Source organism: Sceloporus undulatus, chromosome 2 (assembly GCF_019175285.1).
Source record: "Sceloporus undulatus isolate JIND9_A2432 ecotype Alabama chromosome 2, SceUnd_v1.1, whole genome shotgun sequence".
In the NCBI taxonomy this organism is placed as follows: domain Eukaryota; kingdom Metazoa; phylum Chordata; class Lepidosauria; order Squamata; family Phrynosomatidae; genus Sceloporus; species Sceloporus undulatus.
In genome coordinates this window covers 167,766,889-167,779,340 of record NC_056523.1, presented here as the reverse complement: position 1 = coordinate 167,779,340, position 12,452 = coordinate 167,766,889, and the positions used below count along the sequence as shown (strand labels likewise).

The following is a 12,452-nucleotide window of genomic DNA, read 5'->3' as shown; positions in this document are numbered from 1 at the left end:
ATCTTCCTGCATCAATTAAAACAAAAGCGAACTTGCTATTATGGCAATTATTTTTCCACTGGATAATGTTCAGCAACGACAGGTACTTAAAGGAGACAGTGCAAGTTATTTTCACAGATGCAGTGGGTGTATAGAGGATATGTTTAGACAAGCCCCATTTTTAAAAGAGTGAAACAAAAGCAAAATTGAAATCAGATTTTTTAAAAGTAATTGTGGAGGAAGGCAGGGAAATGCACTGCTCAGGTAAAACACAACATCCCCTTAAATAAAATAAAAATCCTAGATTGGACACAATAAGAGGATTGTGTGTGTTTAAGATTTTTATCTATGCCTCTTAAGAAAATGTACAAAGCTGCAACACAAGCTTGTGGCGAATTGTATTTATAACTGTTTGAGCAGAATGCCAGACACAGGCATGCCCAAGACAGACCCAACCCCAAATGAAGCTGTTTAAACAAGCCTAACATTAAGCTTCATGGCCTAAGAATGAAAGCTTTGTTCTATTAGTGATGTGCTGAAGTTAACTGACAGAGATTTCATCAGAGACAGAACACAGATATGTATGAAACAAGTTTTGCTTAGAGAGTGAAAGCCCAATTCAGTTTTGCTTCTCTTTCTCCACCCCTCCATCAAATGGTCTAGAATCTACAGTAGATCCTTCAAATACTGCCATAAAGCAATGTATAGGATGAATAATGACAAACTCTTTATTTCAAATACTACTGGTTTTATAAAACAATGAAATTCAGTATAAAGTCTCCAGAAGGAGCAGCCATAATAAATCAAAACATTTAAAAGAAACCATAAATGGCTAAACCCAACCATAAAACATGTTGGAATGTACAGAGAGATTGAGAATAAAATGTGTCCTGGCATCCCAGAGGCATCAGCTTGTGCCAGGTGAGCTTCCAGGACTGACAATAACCCTGTTCCTGGTCATCATCCACCTGGTTTCAGAGAGAAGGGTGGGATAAAGGGACAATTTGGAGATCATTTGGTAGAAGCAATCTTTGAGGTACCCAGTTCCCAAGATAAAAGAATGTCTGCCCTCAGTGAACTACAAAATACAATGAACTGCATGTGGTGCTGTACTGTAAATCTTAAAATTCTAGACAGCCATATTTGTGTTGACAGGGCTCCACAAAATGAAGGGGGGATATTTTTATTAGAGTGGGGATTGGGAGCAAACCATATATTTAATAGGCATAATGTTTAGATGGTGTCTTATTTTCCCAAAACTTCCATAAAAATCAAAGGTACCTGAACACATTTTGAAGATCTCAGCGTAGCCTGAAACAATTTTTGCCAGATTCTAATTGGTTTCCTGGACTATACAACTTTAGGACTGCAGCTCTGCAAATTTTTATTAGAACCAATATCTACCTTTGTGATGTCACACTAATTAACTTTAAACCAATATTCTCTGAAGCCAAGATTTACTTATTCCATTTCGCAGTACAACACCTTCTATGTACACACGGCACACCTTTTCTTGCATCTTGGTGATATATGATAGCAGAAGAAGGAACTGCAGTGTAATATTATATATGTCACTACATATATCAACTGGAACAAATGATATTCCAATCGAATTGATTCAATCCACATTAACAGAATCAACACCAGTGCTAACCTATATACAGTCTGCCCTTCCTTTATGTGGGAGATCCGTTCTGGACCCCCCCCCTCGCGTAAAGGGAATTCCGCGTATGCTCGAGCCCCATTTAAATGAATGGGGCTTGTGCACATGGCGGTGCATGCGTACCACGGGCATGCACACCATTACCCCTTATGGGACGTGCCGGCCCTTTTCCCAGTGTGGCTTTCAGAGTATGCTGAAGGCACACCTGCGTATGACGTGGGCGCACTGTATGTCAACAGACGTGGAAAACAAAGCAATGGCCAACTGATTGGGAATGATCAGGAATGACCAATATATATCCCCATCCACGAAAGAGAAGATACAATACTGCAGCAACTATAGGACCATAGCTCTAATATCTCATTCAAGCAAAATCATGCTCAAAATTCTGCAACATAGACTCCAGCCACACATGGAGAGAAATTCCAGAGGTGCAAGCAGGATTCAGGAAAAGAAGAGGCACTATGGACTACATTACAAACATACGGTGGCTAATGGAGCACACCAAGGAATTCCAAAAGAAAATCAGCATGTGCTTTATAGACTATAGCAAAATCACAAAAGACTATGAAATGCCCTTAAAGACATGGGAGTGCCAACACATCTGATAGTCCTAGTGAGGAATCTTTACTCAGGACAGGAGGCCACTGTCATGACAGAAGATGGAGAAACAGAAACAGAAAAGTAGGACGCAGAAGAAGGAAGAGTGAAAATAGGAGGAAGGAATATCAGCAATATAAGCTACGCAGACGGCACTATACTACAAGCTGAAAACATTTCAGAATGGGGAGGGCAGCTATGAGAGAATTAGAAAATATTGTAAAATATAAAGACATACAACTGACCACGAAAGTTAGAATCATACAAGCCATTGTATTCCCTATTACCATGTATGGATGTGAGAGCTGGACAGTTCAGAAAGCGGGCAGGAAAATAATTAATTCATCTGAGGTGGTGCTGGAGAAGAGTGCTGAAGTTACCATGGACAGCCAAGAAGTCAAACAAATGGGTCCTAGAGCAGATCAAACCAGAAATCTCTTTGAAAGCCAAGATGACTAGACTGAGGCTATCGTACTTTGGCCACATCATGAGGTGGCAGGACTCATTGGAAAAAATAATAATGCTAGGAAAGGTAGAGGGAAGCAGAAAGAGAGGAAGGCCACATGCTAGATGGATGGACTCTATTAAGGAGATCATGGGTATGAATTTGAAGGACCTGAACAGAGCAGTGGAGCATAGGGAGTCTTGGGGATGTGTCATCTACAGGGTCACCATGGGTCGAGATTAACTCTAGGGTGGATAAAAACACCAACAAACTATATATGTCATCAGAAATAAGTCCCACTGAGTCCAAACATTGAAGCTCCAGGAGACACACTACATACAGAAATCTACATCTCAGGGTGCATCTACCTTGCAAAATGAATGCAGTTTGACACTGCTTTAAATGCCATGGCTCAATGCTATGGAATTCTAGGATCTGTAGTTTTGTGAGATATTTAGCCTTCTCTATCAGAAAGCTCTGGTGTCACAATAAACTACACATTCCAGGAATCCACAGGATGGAGCTATGACAGTAAAGCAGTATCAAACTGCACTAAGTCTGCAGTGTGGCAGCAGCCTCATTTAAGAACAGATGTTCCTGGTCAAGCACTCTAGCCACAAACCTCCATCCTCCCATCCTTTCCTTTCAAATTGCCAGGTACAGCTGCATGAGCTATACTGAATAAAATAAGAAACCAAAGCCTGCTGCACGGTTTCTGTCCATTTTCTAGAACTCTGGAAATCTTCATCAGAATAACATTTTCCTCTTTAATGAAATATTAGTTTGAAGTCGAAGGCTTTCATGGCTGGCATCCATAGATTTTTGTGGGTTTTTCAGGCTGTGTGGCCATGTTCTAGAAGAGTTTATTCCTGACATTTTGCCAGCATCTGTGAAGAGGCCAGCCACAGATGTTGGCAAAATGTCAAGACTAAACTCTTCTAGAACATGGCCACACAGCCTGAAAAACCCACAAAAATCTATAATTAGTATGTTTCAATTTGTAACTCGTGTATTTGACCTTTTAGTGCCTAATTGTTATCTTTTAAGCAATGTGTTTGACCTAGTAATTGATCAAATATTTTTTGGCTAGTGGAGCAGGCAACTAATACTCAAGACAGCCATCAGATAGGCACTAATTAGGGAAAGAATACCTTATTATTCTTTATGTTTTGAAGAATCAAGCCTGAAGGTTGCCATCAGTTCCAAAGGGTGGCAACCATGGGCATTTGCTAGACCCTCAAGATGAAATATTATTACTTTTAAAATCTCAATAAAAAAGATCTAGTCAAAGTCAGAAAGTATGCCCTTTTTGCCTTTTCTCTGGTAATGCAAACCACCTTTGATAAACTCAATCATTTGTGAAAGACTAAAATAGTATTATTTACTGAGTAGCACTTTCAACTTGTCTTATTCCCACCATGAGGCCATTTACAAGTGCACTTTCCAACACAGCGTATACAACAGGACATCCAGCCCCACTGCCAAAAGTGTGTGTGGGACAATTACATTTGTCTAGCCAAGACAATTCATAAAAAACTCAAGAACTCTTTTTTTTTTTGGACAGTGCATTCAATTTCTAGTAAACTAATATTTTCCTTAGAAAGTAAAAGGCATTAATTTTGATGTATTCAGAATCTAAGCTGGATAGATCTTTGTTCTAAAAAATATTAGTAACAGAATCTGCCAGTCTGCCCATATATTATAGTTCATTTTCTTTAAGCAATGGCCAGACCCTGGACCATTGGATTTTTTGATCCAGAAGGCACTTCATGTTCAAAAGTAGTGGAAATAAAACAAATTGAGTTTTCATATAGAATTAGTAAGTAATTGGAATCTATGCAAAAATAGCTACTGAAAATTGCTTGTTAGCACCACATAGGCAACATGTTATGGCTGTTTAAGCAAACAATAAGAACAATTAGGGTTTGCCTTTCTCCTGCAACTTGGCAAAACTGGTTTCTTGTGCACATTCATCTGTAAAGATCAAGCTTTGTTTGCACATTTTCACATGCATACTGAATCAAGCTGCATGCTGCACACCTTACTTAGGAATACTGCCAAAATATACTCACAACATTTGCTGGAAACAGTCTCTCTACCAAAACAAAGCCATCAAAGAATAAGGAAGTTATTTCCCTATTCCTGCTTATTTTTTGAACAGACATAAACATTAAGGAAATCAATATGAACTTCTCAGAGCACTCAAAAGTATGACATTGATAGACAGGCTCGATCATCCATGGGCTGCACACACACAGGCATTTCACCTCTAACAATTAGACACTTAATGACCAGAAGACATCAACTGGATTTTCAAAAACTCATTTCCAGCTGCTGCGATTTGAGACTATTTAAAATTAACAACTCAAAGTAGAATAACCCAATGAGTGCCTCAGTTCAATTCTTACTGGAACATTAATTAGATTACAACTATAGCCACCTTACAGGTGACAACAGAAGGGATGGAGGATTTACGGTCAAGAGATCACATCAACTCTTGTTTCTTTTCCACCTAAGTGGAGCAAGGTTATTATTATCAAGTTATAGTAACTTGCAGCCAGAATGTTCAAATATTCACCTCTTCCCTGTGTCTTCACAATTATAAGCTTTTCCCATAAGCAAAAATCTATCTGTGTGTATAACACTAACCTAGGCATGTCCACTCATAAGTAAGACCCAGTGAGTTCAGTGGAGATGCCACATGTTACCTGCGTAAAGGACTGCAGTATTTAGGGTGAAATCTTAAGCACACTTTTCATTGATAGATACTCCATTGTTTCTTCTGCTGCTATTTTCTCTTTACTTTATTGGTTTTGATCATTCTGATGTGCAGTATAACATTTTAAAAGCTGTTAGCCATTTCCTTGCATTGCTCAGCAAGAAAAGAAGGCTATCAGTAGTAGTATCATCATCATCCACTTATTAAACACATGCCAATCTGAGATCAGTGAGGCTTATTTTGAAGTCAACATATTCAGGACTGAATAGAAAAAACTTGAAATCTAAACACATTAATACTGTACTCCAGTGTATATTTCTTGTTTTTCCTTTTAAAGATCATTACAGTTCTCTCTATGAATGGGAGGGCTGCTGCTTTCCTCTGTACTACATGACAATGTGAACCTTTGTTGTGGGTCTCTTTAAAACTGTAATTTAAGAGAAGGCATTTCTAAGTGTCAATGACTTCAATGCTAAAAAGCAGAGTTCCTTTAAAAAAAAACCATGGAGGCTTCAGATAAATCTGATGTGAACTCCTGACAGCAATCTCTCTTCAAAGCCATGCTCTTAGCAATGGTAAACAAACAACCTTTAGAAACCAAGGCAATAAACCCCTTAATAATAAAACACATATAACACAAATCTTTGGACGCCATCTTTCAAAAACATGGAGAGGTGATTTTCCAATATCTGCAAAGTTGTATTTTAAAGGCAATAAATCTGCCACCTAACACAGTTTGTCTCCTCCTCCTCCGAAGCTGTTTTTTTTTTACCTTCATCTGTACAAGAAGCTGCCCAACAATTCAGAAACCTGGGTAAATAATCTATCTAACAATGTTTCCAAAACGCATTGCTTCAAATCAGTGGAATGGAGTAATGCTTTATTCTTTCTTTTCCAAGAAACTGAGGCTATGTCAGAAGTGAACAACTTTTTGCCCTCCAGATGCTATAGGATTGCAATTCCTATCACCCCTATCCAGCACAGCTAATGAGAAGGGGAATTACAGTACAGTACATCATCAGGAAGACCATAAGTTGTCCAGGTGTACTTTATAGCATCTTTTAACACATTAATGAACTGCCATAAGAAATTATCTGGATTCACATGGTCCTTATTCGCATTAGAATTTTGGTCCTAAAACAGCTTTTTAGCAGGAAAATAAAGCTGGGGAATAAGTCTTCTAAGAATCTTCATGAGGGATAAAACCAGTGGCCTCTCTGGATCAGTGTTCTGTTCCTCAGTGGCCAATCAAAAACTAACATACAGCTTCGTTTATGCACCGCTTCATACTGAACTAGCAGGGTCTAAGCAGTTTGCAACCGCCTACAACAAAGCCATGAGCAGAGAATGAACGTAGCAGGACTATCCCCATTCATTTTCCTCTGCAATTTGATATTCAGACATATAGCCACTGACACTACAGACACTAGGCAGCCATTGCTATCCTTGTACCTATGTGCCTTCAAGCCACCTGTAGACTTATGATGACCCCATGTATTTCTTAGTTTTCTTAGGAAAGGAAAACTCAAGAAGTGGTTTTGCCAGTTGCTTCCTCTCAAATACAGCCTACATCACCTGGTATTCATTGGCGGTCTCACATCTAAGCATTAACCAGGGCTGACCCTGCTTAGCTTCCAAGATCAGACAGGATCTGGTTCCGTAGGGTACTTAGGCCCTTCATTGATATCCTCAGCCTCCAGGATTTCTCCAATCTCTTTTTAAAGCCATCCAGGTTGGCAGTCATCTCTACATCCTTTACTGGCAAATTTCACTTCTTTAACTATGTTCTGTGTGAAACATGTCATCTGCCCTGAATCTCTTATTCTTCATCTTCACTGGCTGGTCAGCATTATGGGTTACTAGACACAGTACTAATATTATGAGAGGGAGCAAAGCTTCTCACTATCTGCTCTCTCCATAACACAGGGAATTTAATCAGACATGCCATGGCACACAAGGCAGCATACATAGCCTGTCTCCCATTCCAACACTGGCTAGACAGAGAATGTGTTACTTTCAGCTAGGTGGCTATACCATGTGGCCTCAGACCATGACTCAAGATATCCAGATAGATATGAGGGCCTGGGGGGGGGGGAAGCAATAATAGAAAAAATGTCTCTGACTTGTGTCTTCTTGCTCCTCCCCCAGCATAATACTACAGATAGAAGTGGGAATATTTTTGCAAATTGGTTCAAATATTGCTTCATGGCTTTTTCTCAACCCATTTCCCCCCAAGGATTCATAGGCCTTAATGTCAGAAGGAGAATTCCAAACATTTCAGAACGTACAACATCTAGAACATGGGTCCAATAACACAGCCTGGGATTGTGTCACGAATATCCCTACTATAAAATGATGGCAAGACCTTTGAACATGTTTCTCCAACTCTTCTGCTTTCCATCTGTTTAATATTCCTTTGTTTTCTCAAAACATCTGAAGGAAGTGGAATAAGTTTGGAAATTCTCACATTTAATCAAGAAATAAGCTGACACAGGAAGAGGTCGAAAAGCTTGCCTTCCTGCAGGCAAACCTTTTCTTTCCCAATTTTTGCCAGCACTTTCCCTGAAACCTGAGTGCTTTCCATGTCTGCTTGAGGACACAGTACATACCATTCTGCTTTACTATCATGTTGGGTTTTGTTTATATTCAACTATAGCCATTTGTCTGCTTCTCAACGTGGCAAAACCAAGTAGTACTAAGATCTTGCCACTCTTTTTAAATCTAAGAACATTTAAAACAGAACTCTGTAAATGTGCAATTGTTTCCTAAATAAACTTTAATTCAAATTTAATATAATAATACTTTTTTAAACGAACCAAGCTAGATATAATACATTTTATGTTTTCAAAGTAACAGTGACTAGATCTGTAGAAGGCACCAAAACAGAACTGCATACAGTATATTGCAAAATAAGCCCAACATTTTTACCCAGGGAACAAAGCCCCAAAAACCCATTTTAACACAGTTTCAATGTTTTTAGATTAATTATAATATAATATAATAAAAGCAATAAACAACCAAAGATAAGAAAACAGAAGAGAACAATATAACTAATAACGTAATAAGGCTCTCCCCAGTCTGAATCCAGATTGTAATTAAAAGAAAAGCTAGATTATTTTTTTATTCCAGAGCCAACTAAATAATGCTAGTAAGATTACTAATAACCGTAGTCTCAGATTGCTACACCGTTAAGATTTCTTATTGCTCCAATAAACAACAACAAAAATTCAATTGACTCTAGCACCCATTTGGGCTAATTTAGGCCCAATAAATTAAACAATCCAGATTGAGGCTGCTTTAGCTGGCCCAGCTCAGTGCTAGGGAATTCTGGGAACTGTAGTTCTGTGAGACATTTAACCTTCTCTGTCAGGGAGAGCTCTGGTGCCACAATAAGCTACAATTCCCAGGATTCCCTAGCACTCAGCCAGGGAAGTTAAAGTGGTCTCAAACTGGATTATTTCACCAGTGTGTTTTGGACCTCAGCAACCTTAACAATTCATTCCTCCATCTGCATCTGCATCTCTTTGCCTTGGCTGAAGGCTATGGAATTCTGGGCGTTGGAGTTTGTGGTGGGCCCCACAACAAACTCCAACTCCCAGAATTCCATAGCAAAGAGGCAAAGAGTTAAAGCGGTGCCAAACTGGGTTATTCCTCCAGTGTGGTTACTGCCTAAGAGTCTATTGCACGTGACCCAACAGCCCTGTCAATGCCGAAGATGTTCTCCAGGGCCCTGCCCTGCCCCTTCTTTCTGCCATATTAACCAATAGGCCTGCAAAGAAGGAACTGGTGTCTGACTGGCTCCTTCTGGCAAGAGGCCTGTGTTGACTGGAGTCATCGTTGACAGTGCTTCGTTTGTAGAGAGAGAAACAGACCAAGGCCTCCTTGGGGCTCTCTGGGGTGAAGCCTCGCGGGGCACTGAGGGTCCCATTGGAAAAGCTTAGAGAAACTCTCTCTACCGGGGGACAAAGGGTACAGACGAGAAGGCCCCTCGCTCCATCCATTAAGACACGGCTGGCAGAGTCTGGTCCTCAGCAGCACGCTACAAGGGAAAGGGACCTCAAGGATAGGATCCAATGGTCCAAAGCACACTGCAGAAATAACCCACTTGGAGGCCGCTTCGACTGCCCTGGCTCGGCGCTAGGGAGGATCCCGGGGATTGTAGTTCATTGTGGCAGCAGAGCTCTTTCTGGCAGAGAAGGCTCCATGCCTCAGAGAACTACACTTCCCAGAATCCCCTAGCATCCAGCCAGGGCAGTTCAGGCGCCCTCAGAGCGTGTGCCTTGGGCCTCGACGGTGAGCCTCCCAGGTGCTCCCGGGCGCCGCCGCCGCCTCCGTCGTCGTCGCGGCTGCTGTTATTGTGGGCCACCCCCCCTCCTCCTCCTCTTGTCGGCAGCCTCAGAGGGAAGAGGGGAGGCCGCACAAAAGGCCCGCACGAAGCCACAAGACGAATGAATGGCCCTTTCTCCGAACTAGGTGCCAGCCGCAGATGGAGGCGCAACGCCAGGAACGACCTCTCCTAGAGCCCCAAACGACCCGCGAGGATACGGACACCATGCCTCCCTCTCCCTGGTTCCGCAGCGGCCTCTTCCTTCCTTCCACACACACGCACCCGACAGCCGCCGCCGCCGCCATACCTTCCCCGGTCGCCGTCCCCAGGAGCCTCCCCACCCGGCGCCATGTTGGCGGCGAAGGGGGTCCCGCTCCCTCCTGACTCACCTTGGGCCCCTCGGTGGCTCCCCAGCACCGCCAGCGACAGCAGCGTCAGCGCCGCCAGCCCAAGGGGACACGGCACAGGGAAGAAGGAAGGGCCAGAAGGGCGGGGAGCCGCGCCAGACCGACCCCCCGCCATGGCCACAAGACCCGGCTCACAGACACACAGAGACGACGGGGCTGGCAGCGGCGGCGGCGGGAGACAACCAGACACTAAGCGCCAGCGAGCGAGCGAGCGAGGAGGGGGCGGGGCTAGAGAAAAAGAAGAAGGAGACCCAGCCCAGTTTTTAAAGGGGAGGCGGCGCTGAGGGGAGGATTAAAGGGGAGGAGTTGTGTTTTGCCGACCAAAAATGAAACCCCTGTGCGGGGCTGGCTGACCAAAGCAAAGGGGGGGGGGTGTCATGTGGACGTCAGTGCGCGTGCGTGACAGCGGGAGGGAGACAACGTGCCTGTAAAGCTGTTGAGGGGTTTCTAGGTCCTCCTTCTCCTCCTCCAGTGCAACTCTATGGTCAACCTTAACCAAAAGTCGCACTGAAGGGCCTAGAGAGAACACTCCACTAGGCCTTTGTAGCTCCTCCTATGGTCAGTGTCTGTCAGGTGTTTACCATAGAGTTGCCCTGGAGGACCTAGAGATTCCTAGAGGGGTGGGTTTTTTTGTTATTTGGGGGTTTTCCATATTCACAGGGGTCTTGTGCCCTCAGCCCCAGCGAATATAGAGGGACAAGAGTACTTGCTATGGGTGACTAGAGGCAGCCAGGTGGGCTCCATAAGGCCTCTCTGGGGTTGACGTCACCCGGTGCGGTCGCTCACGGTGTCACCCCCTCATTGACCTCCTCCTCCCGTTTCGCACCATACAGAATCCTTCGCCATGCTCCCTTTTTTGCGCTAATGTTACTCTTAAATCGTAATTCCCCTCTACCACTAAATGCAACTCTGATAGTTGTGATGTAAACAGCCAGCAAAAGTAAAAACTATATCTTCAGGTTACAATGTCATATGCATAACCTAAATGTATTTACATACACTTAGTGAAGATTAGTTAAAATGTAAGGTTTTTTAAAAGAAATTTTAATTTTAAAAACATTCTGGGGGCCCTCTGTCTTCTCCCAGCGAGGTTCACCTCACTCCCTCCGTCTCTTAAAGCGCTTTGAAGAGATACAGGCATATTCGTGCTTTTTGGTCCTGCTCAAAATGGAGGGCATTTTGGAATTCACCCTCCTGGACACGACGCTGAAATGCAGGGCAGGTCCAGGAAAAAGGAGGAAGTCTCTGCTCAGCCTGTGTGCAAAGGGCAGCGGAAAATCGCTGTTGCAGATGCAAGGCGTGGAGATGATTTAAATAATAAACCAGGAGCATCTACACTGTAGAAATAACGCAGTTCGATACCACTTTAGCTGCTGTAGCCCAGTGCTATGGAGTTCTGGGATTTATAGTTTTATGGAATACATTAGTGTGGTGTAGCGGTGTAATTAAACCCACTGGGTAAGCTTGAGCAATGGAAACCCTCTCTCTGAAGGAACTTGCCAAGTTCGCCTTAGGGTCATCATAAGTTGTAAATGACTTAAGAGATATTTAAGATATTTCCTCACAGAGCCCTACAAATCCCAGGATTCTGTAGCACTGAGCCATGACGGTTAACGCACTGCCAAAGTGTGTTATTTCTGCAATACAGAATGTTGTTGTTGTGTGCCTTCACACAACATTTTGGACGTATGGCACCCAAAGGCAAACCTTTCATTTGGGTTTTCTTAGCAGGATTGGTTCAGATTTAGACCTCAGTTATCTGGTTCAGGTCATAATCATGCGTGTCAAGGGACTGAATGGGTTACTTCCATTGTGTAAATTAACAATCACAAGTACAGTCCCGTAAGTGGAATTTTCATACTGTTTCACAATGCTTTTTAATGAAGTCAGTTCACGCATTCCTTTGTTATCTAAAGGGTTTGGCTCCAGCAGCTTTCTCCATACGGGATTAATTTTAACAGGCAACTGTATGTGTAAAGTGACTTGATTAAAAAGTGTTGTACTCAAGGTGACATGAAAGTTGCCAGTGCTTCTAACTGATGTTGCCCAACACAAGTAGAAGTTGGACAATGAGTCCCAGAATCCCCTAAATAACATAGTGTCTATGCTATCTAGGGGATTCTAGGAGTTGTAGGCAAAACATTAACTTTCCCAAGCTCCGAATGCCAGTCGTAAACTGACGTTAGCACTCCACAGCTGGAGATCATGGATGTATAAAGAAAATCAGGATGGTCTCTGGTGTAGGAAAATCCAGTGATGGTATATGTATCTGTGAAGCCAGCTGTTCTGTTTAGCATTCAGATAATCATATT

At 42.6% G+C, this 12,452-nt stretch overlaps 1 protein-coding gene across 1 annotated transcript in view; it reads right to left on the bottom strand.

Moving 5' to 3' along the window:
• The window catches only part of ACVR1B (activin A receptor type 1B), a 50,577-nt gene extending 40,241 nt beyond the window's left edge, over positions 1-10,336 (bottom strand). Inside the window, exon 1 of the mRNA XM_042451797.1 lies at positions 10,123-10,336. Coding sequence (XP_042307731.1) covers positions 10,123-10,255 — 133 coding nt within the window. The 5' untranslated portion in view covers positions 10,256-10,336. The remainder of the gene's footprint in view (positions 1-10,122) is intronic.
• Between the last annotated feature and the right edge of the window lie 2,116 nt (positions 10,337-12,452).